The sequence below is a fragment of the Dendropsophus ebraccatus genome, chromosome 8 (genome assembly GCF_027789765.1).
Source record: "Dendropsophus ebraccatus isolate aDenEbr1 chromosome 8, aDenEbr1.pat, whole genome shotgun sequence".
NCBI classification, from domain to species: Eukaryota; Metazoa; Chordata; class Amphibia; order Anura; family Hylidae; genus Dendropsophus; species Dendropsophus ebraccatus.
Window position 1 is genome coordinate 35,719,509 of NC_091461.1, and position 22,373 is coordinate 35,741,881.

The window sequence follows — 22,373 nt, forward strand, 5'->3', positions numbered from 1 at the left end:
TGCTAAGTGGGCTTCACGACAACAGTGTCACTTAGCCCCACACACAGCGCCACTGTTGGCCCCGCCCCTCTGAGACATCATCACCACTTAGGCCCTGCCCCCTCTACACCCATTGGTATGGGCCGACCTAGAGGGGGTGGGGCCTAGAACTTTAGGCCAGCCTGTTCCAATGGTCAGCAAGGGGGTGGGGCCTATGTGCTGATGACATCACGGAGGGGCGGGCCAGAGGTGGCGCTATGGGCAGGGCTAAGTGGCGCTGTTGCAGTGAAGCCCCGCCCACTTAACACAATCTTAAGTTGATAAAAGATCACTTTTTACTTCAACAAGCACCATGATGTATGATATAAAATACGGTATAAAAACCGCTAAATTTTCCCATTACACCTGTGCAGAGAAGTCAGAATGCAAAAAGGGGGTGACAGTGTCACTTTAAGCTGAGCCAAATCCATACACAGTGGGTGCCGAGTGCCATCTGCATCAACATCAGTGAATGACATGCACCACGGGTGTCAGGTGATGCAATTGTGGGTTGCCAGTCAGTGATTGTGGCCTCTGTGCTGGTCACATTGGCTTTGCTAGTATAGCCTGTCTCAGACACTAGGATTCATGGGGCCTATACTGTATTTTGCTATGGATCCCCACGAATCCTAGTTACACTTGTTTTATATTATAACTCATATCCATGAGTCTCATATCTATCCACTCCTTATCTATCTCGAATCCACAGTATATTGTTTTTATCATTCATTATGTACTGTAAATGGCAGCTTGGATAAGTCTTCTCCACTGTGTAGAGTTGTCTCATGTGTTTATACATATTCTGTATTTGAATGTATATTCACCTCTAGTTCATTGTTGAAATAATGTCCCTCCTCGTTGAAGCAGCCATCAGGCCGTTGTTTGGTGAACATCCATTTCACAGCCTGCTGAATGTGCTTCTCATCTATGTAGATAAACTTCTGAGCACCGCTGAAAGCTTTGACTGTGAAAGCTGTGAGCCTGCAAAAAGAACATTAAACTTTTTTGTTTTAATAAAAATGTAAGTGAATGCTGTAAATGAAAAGAAAAAAGTAATTCATTCCATAATGGTACCAATAAAAGGGAGAATGTATTATTGTTTGTGTACTTAGGGTGCAGATTTGAAATCCCAGATTCAAAGCAAATCAAATCTGGGCCTCGAAATTTTCTGCGGATCTGCTGAAGATTGAACTCTGCGCCATCAAATCTGCTGCAGATTCTGTACGTGTGAATGGTGTGTGTTCACACATGGTATACACATGGTATAACACAGGCCGGTGTTAACTGAAGATCATCCCGGACAATACTGCAATACCAGTTGGATGATCTTCATTTCTGTTCATTCGGATGCGGACGCACCCGTATGCACCTGCATCCTAATTCACCGTTGCACACAATGGAGCGTGCGGCCAGTGTGTGAACTGACATTCAATGAATAGTGGCTGCAGAAAACAGACATGTCAGTTTTTCGCACGGCCAGATGGAAGCCCAGCCGGAGCGTATACAATGTGTATACACTCCGGCCGGGATTCCATTCATTCAAATACAACGTATGTTTAGCAGTAAAAAATTACTTTAAGGCCATGTTCACACAACGTATGTTTAGCATAAATCACGGCTGTTGTTGCAGTTCGCAACAACAGCCGTGATTTATGCTAAACATACGTTGTGTGAACATGGCCTTAAAGTAATTTTTTTACACTTTGACAGTCATGTGTGCCTGCACCAAATTGAATATAGTGAATATAGCCTCATGTATTATATACTCATTTAAACTTGCTAAAAAAAAAAAGTTGTTTTCAGGTATTTTATACTTACCACAAATTTTCTGGCCCACCTGGAAAAGTAGCAAAGTATCCTCCTTTATTCCTAAATGTCAGCTGTCGTTGGTAACCTAGAAATAAAGAATATTTACAATAATACTTTAAAAAAATCATATGATGTGGTCATTTAGTGTTATCTTTAGGACATTCACCATACAGAATAATGAATATGATATTTTAATATTTTAGAATTTTTTTAAGGTTTTAATTCATGTATGAATAAAGGGTGGGTGATCTGAACTTTTTAAAAACTTAAAAAAATGTTTTAGATCACTCTTTATGTTCCCCTAGGAAACTATCATAAGCAGTCATTGTATTACTAATACTGATCCATGCAATGCTATGGCATTGCATGGACCAGTTAAGATCAATGCTGTTGTGGGACAGTCTGGCTGACTCTATTAGTAGAGGCAATTCAGCAAGCACGGAAGGTAAAGGTGGCCATACAACCTCAATAACTGAAGGCTGTCAGTTATCTCTCCCTCATCCATATACACAGGAACATTATGCATGGCTGGGCATCCCTGTGTTCTTTATAGGGAGGGTTAGCTCTGGCTGCAGCTTATCTCTCTGAGAAAAAAAGGCTGGGCAGCCATTTTCTATCAGCTCGACTTCTATTTCCAGGAGAGCCTCATAAACCTTATACTGACAAAATCATTGGTGGCATTGGAGGGTATAACATTATCACTGGTGGCAGTGGAGGGTATACCATAATCATTGGTGGCAGTGGAGGGTATAAGATTATCATTGGTGGCAGTGGAGGGTATAACAATCATTGGTGGCAGTGTAGGGTATAACAATCATTGGTGGCAGTGGAGGGTATAACAATCATTGGTGGCATTGGAGGGTATAAAATTATCACTGCAGGCAGTGAAGGATATACCATAATCATTGGTGGCAGTGGAGGGTATAAGATTATCACTGGTGGCAGTGGAGGGTATAAGATTATCACTGGTGGCAGTGGAGGGTATAAGATTATCACTGGTGGCAGTGGAGGGTATAACATAATCATTGGTGGCAGTGGAGGGTATAAGATTATCACTGGTGGCAGTGGAGGGGATAACATTATCACTGGTGGCAGTGGAGGGTATAACAATCATTGGTGGCAGTGTAGGGTATAAGATTATCACTGGTGGCAGTGGAGGGTATAACAATCATTGGTGGCAGTGTAGGGTATAAGATTATCACTGGTGGCAGTGGAGGGTATAAGATTATCACTGGTGGCAGTGGAGGGTATAAGATTATCACTGGTGGCAGTGGAGGGTATAACAATCATTGGCGGCAGTGGAGGGTATAAAATTATTTGCTTGCAGTGAAAGGTATAAAATTATTATTGCTGGCAGTGAAGAATCATTCTTACAACAACTGTGATGATATTAGGCTGAGTGAGCGGTATAACAGGCTGCAGCAGGCTCCTGTGCATCCTTCCAGCGACGATCCCCGCCTCACACTGTGTTTGAGGCTATTCTGCACAGGCGCAGTACAGCCAGAATGGGAGCGGGTGTACTGCGCATGCGCGGCGGCGTAAGAACGTAGGCATCGGTGCGCTCCCGAGTGACGTTGGAGCTACTGGGTGATTTAAATCACACCCAGAGGGGCGTGATTACCGCCCAAGAACGCCCAGGGGACCCAGACTGACAGTGACTACCATCTAGCCGCACACCGCCCAGGTGACTACCTGGGGTTATTTGCATACCGGGCGCCAGTTTTATAAAGTAAATTTATGGATTACATGGGGGAGGCAGGCAGTATATAGAAACATGTATGGAAAGTGTGCTGTGTGCTCTAACAGCACATTTAAAAAGCTATGTACGTGTTTTTGAGGTGATTGGTTCCCTTTAAGGCCTTAAGTACAGACCTCCAACTACAGAAGTGACCGGCCAGCACCTTGCAATTACGTTAGCCTGATCACTAATGTCAGTAATCAGCAGCGGGTGTCTGCTAATAGTTCACATACAGTATAAGGATTTGTAAATCTGCTCCATCATGTTTCTAGTACATCACTCACCTTTTTTTAGTGATTCAATAGGTATGACTTTTATTTCACACGTCAGTTCATGTATGCTGTTGAGATAGTCCAACGTGTAAACGTGTCTAGCAAACCTTGCTACGTTCTGTTCTCCACATCCATCAGGTAAATCAAGAATATTGTCCAAATTAACAATCATATTGGCCATGAGATCACCTGGTGAAATAGGTTATAAATAATTTACATATAGAATTGCCCATAGCATTATGTAATGTAAGGTGTGACTGCCCACAAGAGGTTTTCATTGCGTAGCATTACTCACCCTGAATGATGATGTGCGCACGTTCGGAGCCGGCGACTAGTCTCTTGGGAGCATCAATATTAATAGTAATTTCCTCCTGGTTGTCTTACAAGACAGAAGTTAGAAGTTAGTCCTGATCTGTCCCTCCCCACCATGTAGCGGGACTGGAGGGTTTCTACTTCTTGCATGCATTGTACATTATTAGGCTATGTTCACACAACGTATCTTTTCGTAAAAGTACGGCCGTTGTTGAAATCGGCAACAACGGCTGTACCTTTTGTGAAAAAATATGTTGCCTATTCTGCTATGGGATCCCAGCCGGAGCGTATACACATAGTATACGCTCCGGCCGGGATCTCTCATGGCGCCGCAAACAACTGACATAGTTTTCTGCAGCCGCTATTCAGTGAATAGCGGCCGCAGAAACCCATGTCAGTTCACACTGTGGAGCAAGCGGATCTGGCCGCTCCCTCCACAGCGTGCAGTGGAGTCTTCTGATGTGAGCGTGCATGGATTCTCCCGCATCAGAACTTTGCGACCCGAAAGATCATCCGGCCGTTACTGCAGTACTGGCCAGGATGATCTTTTCAGAGACCGGCCGTTCCATGACACTCTTAGGGCCCTATTTCACCGGACGATTATCGTTAGCATAATCGTTAACGATTAACGATCTCAAACGACCGCTATTGCGAAAGACCTGAAAACGTTCACTCATTTCCATGGAACGATAATCGTTACTTATGATCGTAATTGCGATCGTTTCTTCTTCCGTATTTCTTCGCTATTGCGTTCGTATCTATTGCGAACGACCGAACGATGTCTTATTCAATGCGAACGATTTGCGAACGTTTTGCAAACGAGCAACGATAAAAATAGGTCCAGGTCTTATAAAGCGATCAACGATTTCTCGTTCGGTCGTTAATCGTTACTGCATTTCAACCGAACGATTATCGTTTAGATTCGAACGATTTAACGATAATCTGAACGATAATCGCCATAAGGCCCTATTCCACGAACAGATCTGACGACAGATTATCTGCCAAAGATTTGAAGCCAAACCCAGGAACAGACTATAAACAGAGAACAGGTCATAAAGGAAAGACTAAGGCCCCCTTCACACGTCCGTGTCAGTTTTTACTGTCAGGAAATCCTGATCAGGAGACCTTAAATGTCATCAGGATAGTATCAGGATTTCCTGACAGTAATCCGTTTTTACCATCAGGAAACCATCAGGAAAAACCTTCAGGATTTCCTGATGAGATAATATTGTCTAGTATGCCAACATAAATCACAGGTACCCGTGTACCTGGATGGCCACAGGCTGCAGAACTACAACTCCCATCATGGCCTACCAGCAGAGCCATGATGGGAGTTGTACTTCTGCAACCTGTATGGCCACAGGCTGCAGAACTACAACTCCCATCATGGCCTGCCAGCAGAGCCATGATGGGAGTTGTACTTCTGCAACCTGGATGGCCACAGGCTGCAGAACTACAACTCCCATCATGGCCTGCCAGCAGAGCCATGATGGGAGTTGTACTTCTGCAACCTGGATGGCCACAGGCTGCAGAACTACAACTCCCATCATGGCCTACCAGCAGAGCCATGATGGGAGTTGTACTTCTGCAACCTGGATGGCCACAGGCTGCAGAACTACAACTCCCATCATGGCCTGCCAGCAGAGCCATGATGGGAGTTGTACTTCTGCAACCTGGATGGCCACAGGCTGCAGAACTACAACTCCCATCATGGCCTACCAGCAGAGCCATGATGGGAGTTGTACTTCTGCAACCTGGATGGCCACAGGCTGCAGAACTACAACTCCCATCATGGCCTGCCAGCAGAGCCATGATGGGAGTTGTACTTCTGCAACCTGGATGGCCACAGGCTGCAGAACTACAACACCCATCATGGCCTGCCAGCAGAGCCATGATGGGAGTTGTACTTCTGCAACCTGGATGGCCACAGGCTGCAGAACTACAACTCCCATCATGGCCTGCCAGCAGAGCATGGTGGGAGTAGTAGCCCTAATCTCACCTGTCCCGGATCCTGCTCTGTCGGGGCCGCGAGGTTGGGGTCCGGGTCAGAGTGCAGTGCTGAGGTCCGGGCAGCGGCGGCGGTCGGAGGTGCGGAGCATCCGGCGGGCGGCCTGGTGGTGAGTTCCCGGGGGGGGGAGGGTCAGATGCGGCGGCGGCGGCGGGGGCGGCGGCGGGGTCGCGGCGGAGGTACTGGAGCATCCGGCGGCCGGCCCGGTGGTGAGTTCCCGGGGGGGGGGGGGGGGGGGGGGGGGGTTGAGAGGGTCAGATGCGGCGGCGGCGGCGGGGGGGGGGGATCTGTAGTGCCGGGCAGCGTGTGCGGTGCGGTGCGGGGGGGATGGGGGTGTGCGGGTGATCGGACGGCGGCCGGGGCTGGCTCTCTACCAGTCCGGAATCGCGGGCACTTTCCTGATATACATCAGGAAAATGCCCGTGATTCCGGCGCTCCCATAGACTTCTATGGGGGCGTCCGTGCTGGATTTCCGGACGAAAATAGGACAGGATCTAAAAAATCCGGTCCTATTTTCCGGAACGGACACCCTTCCGGAAAAATCCGGAAGGGTGTCCGTGTCTAATGTTAGTCTATGAGTCCGGAAATCCGTCCGGATTTCCTGATAGGAAATCCGGACAGATTTTCCGGACGTGTGAAGGGGGCCTGAGATTTCTCCTCTTTTCAAATCCATTCCAGGGTTTGGCTTCAAATCTTTGGCAGATAACCTGTCGTCAGATCTGTTGGTGGAATAGGGCCTTTACATAGTACCACAGTGCAACCATAAAACAACAATGGGAAACGGTCAGAAAGAGATACAAATGTGAATAGAGCAGAATGTCTTGAGCGCCGGTGTTCTTGTCTTTAAATGGTTTTTGGTCACTTAGGTGTACTGACACGCACTCTTTTTATGTAGTCTATGTAATATAGCTATTTCACAGTTTGCATCTTATACAGCTCTCGGTGCACCGCAGGCGTCTTTGTCCGTGCTCATATTTCTACTTACCTGATAGGGAGATTAGAAATGTCTTTGCCGTTTCTTTTTCTTCTCCTCTTGGCTAAAATGAAACAAGGCATTTTATATACTCTTTGTACATGTTTAACCAGTGTATTTTTAGCATAGAATATATATTGTAAATTGTCCTATTCTAGGCTAGGTTCACACTTTGTAAAAGTGATGGCCATCTTTCATAATAATGGTTGTCATTACAAATAACATGTCTTATTTTTACATAGTGTGAACCTAGCTCTAGACTGCACCAGAAGTTCTAATCCATGTAACTGTGGAACTTGGGTGTGTGACCTTTGCATTCACACAGGATACAGTGTCTTGTCACTAGTGTAGGGGAGCCACTGACATCAGAAGTGTTTCCACTGCCTTTGTGTCCTAGGCATGTACCCTATATTGTTGTCCTGAAGCTTGTACCCTATAATAGCTATCTACGCATATGCACTTTGGTAGTGGAGTGTTCTTTAGGCAACTGTTTGTCAGTGTAAATTGTACATTATATGACTACATAATTTGGCCACTAAATGGTACATATATAGTTATATAGTTTATAACTGGTCCAACATGGTTATATGAAGGTTTACAATGATTCAGTATTTAGCAGGGCTGGGGCAAGAGGTACTGTAGACAGGATAGGCCACAGTCTAGTGTGCTTTTTTGAAGCATCAGGTGTAAGGACATAGCTGTATAAGAAATAATAATAATAAAAAAATATATTTTATTCTGCTCTTCACTGAGCGCTTTCCTCAGTCTAATTTCCAAAGAAAGAACAGAAGGATTGTAAAAGAAATGGACTGCACTTCAAGGATTACTCAAAATCCAACACAATTTTTATTTTACATAAATGTAGGGGACAAAAAAAATTATAAACATTTAAAATACATACATTCCACTGGACACAATACGGCCCAGTGGAACCAAACCCACAAACACTGAATCCTAAGTGGCGACCATCTTCAATATCCCAGAGAATGCATAATAAATAAATAATATTCAAATATACAAAAATATGTATAACATATATAAATGTGATATACAGGAGGTAAACACACATAAAAACCAATATAAAGTGCTAATAAATATATTGTCAAAGGAATACATATAATGCCAATGCAAAAATTTAAAGTGCAAGTGTAAGGAGAAAAATGCATTCAAAATAATTCAGCATAACCAGTATGGCCGTCACATGGTGGGTTGGGACATAGCATCCAGTCTAATTGACATGCTCTTAAATCAATGAGCGCTTTCATCAGCGAGGTAAAAATGTGTCCATGTGCATAAGAGAATCAGGTAGAAGATAGTTTGTCTATGAGAAGAAAGGCCCTGGAGTAAAGTCTGTCATACATTTAGGGTGAGCAGTACATGGAACCTGGCAGTCTCCCACTGCCTCTGTGTAGAAAGCACTGCAGGGGTTGCAAGAAGTAAGCGACTCTGTACCTACAATCCCCCCCACCAAACCGCTTTTACTGCCAGATAGCTACTTTTATTCCAAGATCTGTCCTGGGGTCCGTTCGGCAGGTGATGCAATTATTGTCCTGAAAAACAACTTTTAAACTTACAGCCCTGTGTCAAATAGAGTGTCTATGGCCTAGGCCTGCGCCGCCTCCCCATCCCTCCTCTCCACTCTCTTCCCCAATAGGAATGCCCCTAGGCAGGATTTCTCCTAATCTTCACCTGTCTGAACACTGCACATGTGTTGCATCATTAAAGCACATGTGCAGTGTTTAGAAAAAAAGTTCTGTTTATTTAGCAAAAAAAATTTAAATAGAGGTTTAAATCAAGTCCATAATGTTAACAAAATTGAGGGGAAAATATATATATATATATATATATATATAAATATATATATAAATGTGTGTTTGTGTGTGTACTTTACCTTGACCACAATGTTTTTTTCCACAGAGTCCTTTCTGTGAGCTTTTCCTATCTGAAGAGTGTCTTGGGAGCATTCTCCTTCCACTTCAATAGACCCACTGTCAACATGGATCTTTAGTGTTTCTGAAAGGTGAAAGTACAGCTGTTTTTCTGGTCAATGGTAAAATTAATTTATTCCAGTACCTATAGCACATGGCACATACCAGATAATTACATACTCTGGATTAATAGATGTTCAGTGACATATACATATATAATTGTACTGCTAGAGCACCTTCAGGAACACTCACAAAATGTACTTTTATTCTGTTTTTTTATGTTTTTCTCTGCTTTTATTTAGCTAGTTTTTATTCATATCCAGTCTTGATTTATAAGATGTTGGAGTATAACTGTATACCACTAAGGAATCATTTACATGGTTTATACAGAACTGTACTAGTGGTTCCTTACAGATGCATGAAGCCTCCATCGCACCTCTTTTTGCCAAAATGCTGTTTTTTTCTGTCCATCACATTCCATATGTAATTTTAATTAAAACAGATCTCCATTTGGACATACATTTTTGCAACCTGATGTACAGAAGTATGATTTTGTGTATCTCCATGTATATGCATGACCCTAAATAAAGCATACTACCTAGCTACTGTATTAGGTAAAAAAAAAAAAAACAGTATCAATAACAGTAAAGTCTAATATTTTTCATAGTAAGGCTAGGTTCACACTGCGTTTTCAGCATCCGTTTAACGCATCCGTTTTTTGCAAAAAACGCATAAAAAACAGATGGCAAAAAACGGATTCATTTGTGTGCATCCGTTTTTCCATTGACTTCCATTATAAAAAAAAACGGATCCGTTTTTTTTGGCGGACCAAAACGGACCAAAAAACGTTGCTGACCCTATTTTTCTGGACGTTAAAAAAAACGGATCCGTTAAACGGATGCTGAAAACGCAGTGTGAACCTAGCCTAACCAAACTTCTACAGGGCTCCAGATGGCGACCAAAATGGTCGCCAATGCGACTGACATTTTGCAAATGGCGCCCAGATTTATTAATCTGGGCGCCATTTGCGACTGGCCCCGGCGGCGGCGCGCTGTCTCTTTAAGTATCCCCGGCTGATGCGCGGCTGCCGGGGGTGTCCCATCCTATCCCCGGCAGCGCGGCGCATCAGTGAGCTGCCTGGGGCCCTGACTTCCGGCACAGGAAGCGCACATCAGAGACGCTTCCTGTGTCAGAAGTCACAGCCCCGGCGTACAGGGAGCTCACTGACGCGCCGCGCTGCCGGGGATAGGATGGGACACCCCCAGCAGCCGCGCATCAGCCGGGGACAGCGCCTGAAGAAGAAGAGGATCGCCGGGGGAGCGGGTTGTCAGGTGAGTTTGTGTGTTTATTTTTTTTAAATACTGCTTAGCATAGAGGAAAGGGGGGGCGGCATCTATAATGGGGGGAAGAGAAGGGGGGGGGGCATCTATAATGGGGGGAGAGGGGGCCCATCTATAATGGGGGGGGGAGGGGGCATCTGTAATGGGGGGAGGGGGTGGCATCTATAATGGGGGGGAGGAGGGGGCATCTATAATGGGGGGAGGAGGGGGCATCTATAAAAGGAGGGGGCCATCTATAAGTGTAGGGCAAACTGGCTGCAGACACTGGGAGATAGATATATGCACAATTATTATTATCAGGGCCCCTCAGGTGTCTGTATTGTAGGGGGTCACTTGCATTAGTCACTAGGTGAGAGATATATCTATCTATATACACATCTTGTGGGGGGGTCACTATGGCTGCAGTCATAAGTCTAGCTCAGTATGTATAGACTGTTGCAAGCTTTTAAAGGGAACCTGTCACCCCCGGTGACGGGGTGACAGGCTCCCAACCCCCCGTTAGAACCCCCTATACTCACCTCATTGCGCCGGGTCCCGCTTCTGAAGATGGTGGGGTCACGGAGATCTCAGCCGCTGCAGCCCGGCGCGCACACTGAGAGATGAGTCCAACGCTCATAGAGAATGACGGAGCGCTGGACTCTCCCGTCATTCTCTATGAGCGTTGGACTCATCTCTCAGCGCACGCCAGGCTGCAGCGGCTGAGATCTCCGTGACCTGACCATCTTCAGAAGCGGGACACGGCGCGATGAGGTGAGTATAGGGGGCTCTAACGGGGGGTTGGGAGCCTGTCACCCGGGTCGACAGGTTCCCTTTAAGTTCAAGTTCAGAAGAGTAAGCCTCATTAAAAGGCTAGCCAAGTGAAGCTGAAGTACTGAGTCAGAGTGTATATGGTTGTCAAGTTGCAAGTTTCCATGTTGAACGTTTTCAAACTAAGAAAAGAAAGGATCTAAAGGAGGAGGATGCTGCCGTGGCCTCTGCACACAGTAAGTCCCATTTAACATAACATTAATTTTACATGGTTTAAAATGTTGGCAAACAAATATTCTATTTGGCGCCTAAATTTTTCAGGTTAGGAGCCAATGGCTCCCAGGTAAATTTTTTAGTCTGGAGCCCTGTTCTATAAGGCTGGTTGCGTGGTTTCCTTACAATGTTGATTTCTTTCACAATGGATAATATCTGGGTTATGGTTTTGGCTGCATGCGGTGACCACACTGAATGATCACAGTCTTAAAAGTAAAAAGAATGAATATTTTTAGTACTTGGTTTTAAGGCTGATACATCCCAGGAGAAACTGTGTGAATGGCCCTCACAGACGCATCTGGCCTGCTGCTTATCCTGGACTGTTACAAGATCCTCTGAATTAGACAAGGACACCACAATCTGTTGTAATGGAGTGAAAAGAGACAACATGTCTTTAGCTTTTACAGTCAAAATTTTTTCGTTATGTGATATTAAATATGTTTTGACTGCTTTACAAAAAAACAAACAAACCGACAGTGGCCACGCGCCAGCCTTACCTCCCTTCCCCGCCGGCCTCCATAGCTAGGACACCGGAAGCCTGAGGCCTGGTGCCAACCAAAGTATCTATAGGCTTAACTGTCAGCAACGGAGCCGGGCTCCGGTGCTGACAGTTGCAGCGGGTCCCCAGCTATCACTGACCACCGGAACCCACCGCGGATGACACAGATACAGCTTCTGTGCCTGTGTCATCCTGCATCGTAAATAAACTTTTCTGCAGCATCGGGCATAGGCTGCAGCAACATTAATTTACTGTGCAGCGGTGGGAGGGGGTTAATGAAGGCTATGTTAGCAGTTCTCTTAGATTTGGTAAGAAGAAATCTGCTGCATGCTACACTATTCTTGCCATCAGAACAAGATCTGTAAGAGTGCTATTAGACAGGGTGATGAAGGCCTGATCTATATTGTAAACGAGTGCAGATCTGCTACATCGGTGCTCAATTACTGAGCCTACTGTATTACACGGCCTGATAATTGTTTAGTAAGGGCTGCACAGACATTGTTAGCATTATCTGTGTAGCCTTTGCCTAGACAGTTTTTACATTACCTATTCACGTTCCCAGTCTCCTGACAGGCCGCTCAGCCAGTCACTGTCTGGGACCGACGCGGCTAGTGATTGTCTGAGAGGCTGTCAGCTGAGACAGGCTGTTCTGAAGCTGCAGCTCACGGGGCCAGGAAGGAAACAGAGGGCAAGAGGAGACTGGGAACATGGATAGGTAATGCAAAAACGGTTTGTTTATTCAGCAGCCACCGGCGAGCATTGCTATTACATGTAGCAATGCGCCATTGGCGCACAATGATTTTAGGTCGGGGCCTAAGGAAACAATCTGCCGATGATTGTTTTTTCAGCTGATTGTTATTTGTATTACACAGAGCGATAACTGACTGAATCGAGTCAATTCGGACGATTATCGCTTTGTGTAATAAGGCCCTAAGTTAACAGGGTTCATTAGGGAAGACAGAATCCAGAACTTAATGAAAAAGCAATTTCAAATATTTATTCTGTATGAAAGGTGAAAGGTGGTTTAGGTGGGTATAGATAGAAATAAGAAAAAGATAATGAAGAAGAGGTTTTTTGTAGCAAGATTAATAATTGTTAAAAATTGGAACTCGGCGGCGAGGCCATGTGTTACGGCCTGGAAAAAAATGGTTAAATATTACAGTAACTATGAACAAGCTTAGCAACACTGATATGGATTGGAGGTTTTTTTTTTCCCTTCTTCTCTTCCTTCGGTTCTCTACTTGCCCAGGGGGGGTTAGAGAGGGGAGGGGGTGGTAGTCGTAGGGGGGGGGGGGGGGAAGGGGTTATATAACTTATAAGGGAGGAAATTGTCAAAAACTTTATATGTAAACAATTTGTTGTCTGATTCAATGTATGTTTTAATGATGAAATGTTTCAAATAAAAATTATTTAAAAGGGAAAAAGAAAAAAAAAAAAAAAAAGAAAGGCGATTCACTGAGATTTCATGGCTCCTTGTTTTTATTACCATGTATGTGCGTCATTCATTCCAATGTATGTGTTTTAAATGTTTGGCCCACATAGTGTACCTGATCATGTAAAATAGAAATAAATTGATATTTACTGGCAACCAGATATTACCCTACTATTATCTGTCAAAGAGAGATGTCAAAAGTTCTGACCGGTACCGACTGTGAGAACGAGTTGGGAGAAGACTGGCTCTGTGTCACATGATGAATCAGGTACCTAATGTAAGTCTATGGAGCCCGACTATTTTAATGACACAGAGGGGGAGTGGAACACACTGAAGCTCGGTCTTCTCCCCACCCGTTCCCATGATTGGTATGGGTCTGAACATTCAGACCCAGATCAATGAAAAGTTTTGACATGCTTCTATGACATGGCAAAAGTTTTTTCCAAACGACCTTGCCACTTTAAATATAAAGAAAGTGAGGATAAACAGGGCTGGCACCAGGCTTACCAGGGCAGATACTGGGGCTTGGAGAACTTGCTGTAATCTAGGTAAACATGTTCTCTACTCATAAAGTGTAGGGAGAGTGAAGTTAAAAGGAGCATCTATTTACTCACCTAAGCCAATAAAAACACATAAACATGAGTTTCTAAGAGCAATTATTTTTTCTAAACATTAAAAAATTACTATTATTTTCTTACCAGAATACATTTCTTCACATAGTTGAAGACCACGGCTTGGATCGTAAATTTCTCGTCTTGTACTACAGAGTAGGGGACAATCAGGTCAATGAAGTAAGGCTGGAATACAGTGAGCTCAACGTCACTGGAGATGGCAAAACCGGAGGAGCCCAAGCAGAGGGCATCAGTTACCCACTTAGTGATACTGTGTGGTGTGGTACGATTGAGGACAGTGTGTCCCTCTGAGCTGTAAAACATTAAGAACATTGAGATAAGAAAGTCTATACAGATAATAACAACAAGTTCAGGCCGATTATTGTTCAGTGTATGCGCGTGCATGCTGTGGGATGATCATTGTCTTTGTCAATCAGTGCATAGGAGCAGCAGCAGACCGCCGCTGATTTCAATAGACCAACCAAAGGATCTAAGGATCGCTGGTAGATTATACACAGCAGCTAGCTTCAGCTAGTCTCTATAGGCAGAGCTGCAGTGTACAACACAGACCAGCAAGCTTGCCTTTCACTTGTCTTTGATTATTTGAACATTCGTAAGAAAAATTATTGTGGAAAAAGGATGTACCAGCACTTACCCGATGACCATGCAATCGTCTCAGATTACATTGGCTGATGCTTGTGAACTTTTATTTAATATCACTAAATTTTGCATGATAATCGCCCAATGTAAACGGTCGCTAACCACAACTGTACTAACTGCACATATTAAATGAGCAGAATTAAAATGCAGAAATTGGTTGTTAAACCAAAATGAATGTGATGGCCAATTCATGTAAAACCTTCTGAATCTGAATTCAGAAATACCACTCATCACTGTTGATATTTTAAAATGTACGTATACTCACCCCATAGGAACCAGTTCATACAACCAGGTATCTGGAAAATAACTTCTTGTAATATGTCTATAGATTTCTCTGTCAGTGTCTGCTAAAAGGTAAGTACTAGATTAATACATGCAGCCATAAGGCAGAAATGAAATCGCAGATCGAGCTGTAATAATAAATAAATTAATGAATCAGAAACCAGTGATACCATGAAATTCAAAGGGGTTATCCAACGTTAGAAAAACATGGCCACTTTTTTCCAGAGAAAGAAGGACTCTTGTCTGCAGTTCAGGTGTGGTTTGCAATTGAGCTTCATTGACTTCACTGAGATGGAAAACCCCACCCAAAATGGAGAGAAGGGTCGTGTTGTCTCTAAAAGAAAGTGGCCATGTTTTTCTAATGCTGGATAACTACTTTGAGGGTTGTCTGGTTTACAAATTCAGAGTCCAAACTGAAATTCCCCTGTATGCATAAAACTAAAATGGAGCTAATGAAGTATCTCGGAATAGGAAAAGGCACAGCTTCAGTTTGGATTGGGCCAAAAACATGAAAACAGGACCTGGTTGTTACAATGAGACACCTGACAGCCATTTTCCCAAATGGGGGGCAGACGCTCCTGCTGCTGGAAGATCGGGTGACCATGGACATATCATCAAGAGGTTGGTTGCATGCATAAGCCTTACTGAATAAGAATAGGGCTAGTGCATGAATCCACCTGGCATGAGTGTATCCATGCAGGAAAACGTGCATAATGACAGGTATATTTTTAATACCCCCCAACCCCCCCCACCCCACACACACACACACACCAATGTACGATCATGCTAAAGAGGCGTCTGTCTTTTTATAACTGGAGGTGCATGTGAGGCAGCATAAGAGATCTACGCTAGCTCTGAGCTAGCAGGTATATATTGTAGTCAATTGGCTACACACTGCATACACACTGTATGCACCACGGCTGGGATTCCATGCCAGTCAATTTTGTGTGGCCACTATTCATTAAAATTGATAGTGCAGACAATGTAAAGTGCGGCTCCAGCTGCACTTTACAATGTCTGCAATGGTTAATTGGAACGTGGGCACACCCGAATGTGTCCGCATTCCAATTCAAAAGAAATTAAGTTCATCCAGACAGTACTGCAGTACCGACCGGGCTGCACTTCACAGACAGTGGCCAATGTATGAGATGGCTGTGTCACAGAACCCGGCTTAAAAGGTTGAAGTTAATACTGTAGCTCTAAACAGCCACACACCTACTGCCTTGTCCATCATGTTCTGTAGTGCTGCTATCAGGAACCTTACCTTGGCTTAAAGGGGAAATGTATACTTTTTATTAATGTTTTTACATTGAGTATAAGCAGTAGGAAGTGCACAGTCTCAGCTTGTGTTTATAAACCCAAAACCCAAAAAAGGGATATTTTTAAAAGCATAAAAATACAATCCATATATGTTGCAGCTTCTTAACCTAAACTGAATTACATCGGACCCTCCCCCAAAAAATAAAAAAACAAACAAACTCTAATCTCTAGTTAGCATATAGATTGTTACTGATTGCTGGGAGCCCTGGCAGTAAGAAACTCCACGACCAATTTATTTTTGGGTAATCCTTCTAACACACAAGGGGTTGTCTAAAGGCCTATACACTGTACGCTATACAATATGAAGTGATTTCCTACAGCCAGCCTAAAATGAGGTTCGGTTGTATGGAAATACCTTTATCTTTCGTGGTTTTTATTGTGTAACGGGAAAATGGTTCACATTCCACTGGTTCCCCGGTTATCTTAGTGTTGGTAAAAATTTGTAGATTGTGTGTCTGTAGAAGAAAAAGGGTATCTGTATGTTAGTAGTAATATAAAAAAGCAGGTGGTGAAGATGCAATAGTGGGTGATGATTGGGAGGATGTGGAATCCTTGTTTGTAGAACTACAAAATGAGGGTGTAATCTATAGACCCCCAACATTACTGAGGCCATTGAGGGTCAGCTCAATATCACACAATGTCAATCAGCTGCTTCTATACTGTTATAAAGGCATGGACTCTTAGGACAGGGATATAATATTACCGCTTTATAAAGCTTTGGTGTGGCCTCATCTGGAGTATGCCGTCCAGTTTTGGAACCCGATTCATAAAAAGGATGTTCTAGAGCTGGAGAGGGTACAAAGACGGGCAACTAAACTAATAAGGGGAATAGAGCATTTTAGTTATGAGGAGAGATTAAAAGAATTACATTTGTTTAGTCTGGAGAAGAGACGTTTAGGGGAAGATATGATTATTTATTTAAATATATAAATGGCCCCTACAAGAAATATGGGGAAAAGAGGTTTCAGGTAAAACCCCCTCAAAGGACAAGGGGGGACTGCCTCCGCCTGGAGAAAAAAAGGTTCAATCTCCGGAGGCGACAAGCCTTCTTTACAATGAGAATACTGAATCTGTGGAACAGTCTACCACAGGATCTGGTCACAACAACAACAGTAGAGGGCTTCAAAACCGGCCTAGACAAGTTCTTAGACCAAAATAATTTCAATGCGTATATAGGAATATAGAATTTATCCATTCAACCCCCTTGCCTTCATCAATCTCCTCCTTTGGTTGAACCGGATGGACATGGTTCTTTTTTTCAACCATACTAACTATGTAGCTACGTGAGTTCTTCTATTACGAGCTGATGAGTGCTATATATGTCTTTTAAGCAGATGTAAATCATGATAAATTGGGTGCTGGGGGAAGCCACACATTCTCTCTGCCTTGCCAAAGTCTCTGACTTATGCCGGGCAATTATTATATATATATATATATATATATATATATATATATATATATACACACACACTCACCGGCCACTTTATTAGGTACACCATGCTAGTAACGGGTTGGACCCCCTTTTGCCTTCAGAACTGCCTCAATTCTTCGATGGCATAGATTCAACAAGGTGCTGGAAGCTTCCTCAGAGATTTTGGTCCATATTGACATGATGGCATCACACAGTTGCCGCAGATTTGTCGGCTGCACATCCATGATGCGAATCTCCCGTTCCACCACATCCCAAAGATGCTCTATTGGATTGAGATCTGGTGACTGTGGAGGCCATTTGAGTACAGTGAACTCATTGTCATGTTCAAGAAACCAGTCTGAGATGATTCTAGCTTTATGACATGGCGCCTTATCCTGCTGAAAGTAGCCATCAGATGTTGGGTACATTGTGGTCATAAAGGGATGGACATGGTCAGCAACAATACTCAGGTAGGCTGTGGCGTTGCAACGATGCTCAATTGGTACCAAGGGGTCCAAAGAGTGCCAAGAAAATATTCCCCACACCATGACACCACCACCACCAGCCTGAACCGTTGATACAAGGCAGGATGGATCCATGCTTTCATGTTGTTGACGCCAAATTCTGACCCTACCATCCGAATGTCGCAGCAGAAATCGAGACTCATCAGACCAGGCAACGTTTTTCCAATCTTCTACTGTCCAATTTCGATGAGCTTGTGCAAATTGTAGCCTCAGTTTCCTGTTCTTAGCTGAAAGGAGTGGCACCCGGTGTGGTCTTCTGCTGCTGTAACCCATCTGCCTCAAAGTTCGACGTACTGTGCGTTCAGAGATGCTCTTCTGCCTACCTTGGTTGTAACGGTTGGCTATTTGACTCACTGTTGCCTTTCTATCAGCTCGAACCAGTCTGCCCATTCTCCTCTGACCTCTGGCATCAACAAGGCATTTCCGGCCACAGAACTGCCGCTCACTGAATGTTTTTTCTTTTTCGGACCATTCTCTGTAAACCCTAGAGATGGTTGTGCGTGAAAATCCCAGTTGATCAGCAGTTTCTGAAATACTCAGACCAGCCCTTCTGGCACCAACAACCATGCCATGTTCAAAGGCACTTAAATCACCTTTCTTCCCCATACTGATGCTCGGTTTGAACTGCAGGAGATTGTCTTGACCATGTCTACATGCCTAAATGCACTGAGTTGCCGCCATGTGATTGGCTGATTAGAAATTAAGTGGTAACGTGCAGTTGGACAGGTGTACCTAATAAAGTGGCCAGTGAGTGAGTGTATGTATATATATATATATATATATATATATATATAGTCTGATTTTGAGTTCGACATAAAAAATTTATCAGTATGGGGGGGACAAATAAGGCTATGTTCACACAATGTCCACATCTGCTTTTTGTGTTGAAAAAGACGTCCGTTATTGCATCATTAAAGTGACGTAAATAAAATGCATTAAAGTCTATGGAATAACGGACGTTTTTTTTCACACTTTGTATTAAATGACGGAGGTCTTTTGCGGCGGACGCATTTAATACAATGTGTGAAAAAGACGTTTGTTATTCCATAGACTTCAATGCATTTTATTTAAGTCACTTAAAATGGTGCAAAAAAGGATGTCTTTTTAAACACAAAATGCGGACCCATTTTTCCTTTTTTGCACGTTGTGTGAACATAGCCTAATAATGATTCTTTAAATATACTATTTGATATTTTTTAAATCTACTACAGTTCCTTATTATCTTCTTAAAAATGAGGTTAGAATGCAGTCTAATTAAAGTAATATACTGCATGAATTTGCCTTACCAGAAATAACTTATACACATCAAAGTTGCGATCGGGTCCAGGTGAGGTACCTTCAGGGCACTGGGGTTCATCCTTTATCAGGTTTGTGTATTTATCTTTTTTAATAGCATCCTTTAATCTGTTAGTCTGTAGACAAAACCAGATCCAAAACAGATTTTTCATTTATTTATCATGACTGCAATAAAATATCTGTTCAGACCAAGGCTATGTTCCCACTATGTAAAAACTACAACTACAATTCACCAGTAGATTCCCAGAACCAGGCTGTAGATAACATAGTGCTTACTGCCATTACTTTTTTTGAGTTTCCTGTTTCTGAATAGGGAACCATGTGGCAGAAAGTACAGAAAATGCTGGAGAGATATGTGCGTGTTTTGTTTTTCTCTTTTTTTTTTAAATATATTTTTTGTGATTGTATAGGAAGTAGAGATGAGTGTATTTACAGTAATAACAAAACAAAGAGCTTCATTATCTCTGCAATCCACTTGTTAGCCGGCTGCCATTTAACTCACTGTCGCTCCTCCCCAAGAGCCTGGAAAAACTGGATCCAGTCCTGAGGAAATTCTCCCAGTTTCCAGGACTGGATCCAGCTTTGCCCAGCACACGGGGAGGAGCGGCAGACTGATGAGCAGATTGCAGAGATAATGAAGTGCTTTGTTTTGTTACTAATGTAAATTTGCTTATCTGTAATGGGAATTAGTAATGTTGTTACTTTTATTAAGTGGACCCACCTGAATTATACCTTATCTCTTTAGGGTACGTTCACACTTACCGGATCCGCAGCTGATTTTCTGCTGCAGATCTGCAGCAGATTTCATTTAAATAACTGAACACAGCATAAAATCTGCACCATCAAATCTGCTGCAGATCTGCTGCGGATCCTGTAGATGTGAGTACATATAGCACAGGTGTGTGGGGTAAATACTATTAAGGGTGCCTTAATAGTATTTACCCCACACACCTGTGCTATATGTACTGCCTATATATAATAGTAGGACACACACAACACCTCTTAAAGTAGGGTCGAAGTATACTGTATATACAATTACGAGGGTTCAATTAGAAAGGGCCTACCAGCACAGGATAAACAGGAATACTAAAAAAAAAAAAAAAATAGAATAACACATAAAAAGTCATATAAAGTACATAATAAAAACTATGAATCAGTACTGAAGACAACATACACAAGGAGCTCCGGAAATCACATAACAAATAGGAACTATCAAAATATTAGTGGGTAATCCTCACCATGAGGCTATTAGTGGGTAAGCCTCAGCATGTTACGCCCATATTTTTGTTTTTTACTGTCTATATAAACATAGCTTAAGAGTAAATTGAAACTTACCACTTCTGTTAGCAGACGAGTATCATCATGAGGGTTTATAAGCAAGTATCCTTTATCCACAGACCGCACAGAGCACAAGGATCCGGCCGCTGCTGTAACTTTCAAATTCACATTTTCACCCGGTCGGACTTGTTCTTCAGAGAAGCTAAGTTTTACCTAATTGTATAAATGGTGGAAATGTTATATTATTCCATTTAGAGGGAAACTATCAGCAGGCTAGAAGCATTTCCCCGATATGGTCCCAAAGTGGGAACACAACCTAAGGCTAACTTCCCACTACGGGAATGATTATGAAAATTTGCGACTGTTATTATCAATAGATGGCCATCATTTTACGATAAAACCCCCTAGTGGGAACATAGCTTTGGATTTACTAGGTTGATCAGCCTGACAGACGTTATAAAACCTGTTATTAAACCAAGGAGGTTGTTAAAAGCGACTTTGTACCCACAATCAGCCCCCCCCCCCCCCCCAAACCACTTGTATCTTCAGAGAGCTGCTTTTAATCCAAGATCTGTCCTGGGGTCCGTTCGGCAGGTGATGCAGTTATTGTCCTAAAAAAATACTTTTAAACTTGCAGCCCTGTGTCAAATTGGTGCGGCCTAAAGTGTCTGTACCGTAGGCCGGCGACGCCTCTCTGTTCCTCCTTCCCCACCCTCTACCCCATTAGGAATTCCCCAGGGCAGGATTTCTCCTGTTCATCACTTGTCTGAACACTGCAAATGTGTTAGATCGTTAAGGCCCATGTGCAGTGTTCAGACAAGTGATAGGAGAAATCCTGCCTAGGGCGTTCCTAATGGTGAAGAGGGCGGGGAGCAGGGACGGAGAGGCCTAGGGTACAGAAACTCTAGGTCACACCAATTTGACACAGGGCTGCAAGTTTAAAAGTTGTGTTTTAGGACAATAACTGCATCACCTGTGGAAAGGACCCTAGCTATCCGATGGTACAAGCGGTTTGGGGGGAGCAGATTGTGGGTACAGAGTCGCTTTAAAGACTGTCCGTGTAGGTTTGCGTGGCATTTACATTTTTTTCTTCTACAATATTAACATAACCTGAACCAAAAGCTACAGCAGCAAGTCCAATAAATTTGCACCAACATCCTTATGATTTAGCATGGATTTTTTTTTGCTGAGGATTTTGGTGAAGAAAACATGGCAGATGTTGTACTGCAGACAAAATGCACATATCTGCCGTGTGTGATCATACTCTACTCAACCAATGGATCAAATGACTAATAGGTTAGTAGGCTGCAAGCCAGTACGGTCCATATGAATGGTACCTTACTGAAGTTGTATCTGTGAGCAAATAAAATGCTGCATCCTGCTGGGAACTACTATTCTATTTCCTCTTGTGAGCTTTATATACATTAAAATGATAATGATTTATTATTACCTTGTTGAGTGCAGATGGTGAGACACTGTATTCTCTAGACCTTGCAATTGTCTCTCCATTGGGCAGAATAGAGAAAACAAGAAGACTAAATGAAGGAAATAAGTCTTCATCCACATGGATATGTAGAAGGAATGAACCCTGTAAATCTAAAAATTTTAAAAACTTAAATAATCAGATTTTATCAGCTTTTTT

At 43.2% G+C, this 22,373-nt stretch overlaps 1 protein-coding gene across 3 annotated transcripts in view; it reads right to left on the reverse strand.

Annotated features, from left to right (window-relative positions):
• LOC138799251 (alpha-2-macroglobulin-like) overlaps nt 1–22,373 on the reverse strand; it is an 82,533-nt gene that overhangs the window by 36,701 nt on the left and 23,459 nt on the right. For 2 of the 3 annotated variants that reach the window (XM_069980170.1, XM_069980168.1), the window contains exons 14-26: nt 22,182–22,327; nt 20,789–20,944; nt 19,444–19,569; nt 16,578–16,677; nt 14,886–14,967; nt 14,048–14,273; nt 11,658–11,778; nt 9,022–9,143; nt 7,143–7,194; nt 4,133–4,216; nt 3,850–4,026; nt 1,837–1,912; nt 843–999 (exon numbers count right to left, since the gene is read on the reverse strand). In XM_069980170.1, the coding sequence (XP_069836271.1) occupies nt 843–999; nt 1,837–1,912; nt 3,850–4,026; nt 4,133–4,216; nt 7,143–7,194; nt 9,022–9,143; nt 11,658–11,778; nt 14,048–14,273; nt 14,886–14,967; nt 16,578–16,677; nt 19,444–19,569; nt 20,789–20,944; nt 22,182–22,327 (1,625 nt within the window). The remainder of the gene's footprint in view (nt 1–842; nt 1,000–1,836; nt 1,913–3,849; nt 4,027–4,132; nt 4,217–7,142; nt 7,195–9,021; nt 9,144–11,657; nt 11,779–14,047; nt 14,274–14,885; nt 14,968–16,577; nt 16,678–19,443; nt 19,570–20,788; nt 20,945–22,181; nt 22,328–22,373) is intronic. The other variant, XM_069980169.1, reaches the window with a different exon arrangement.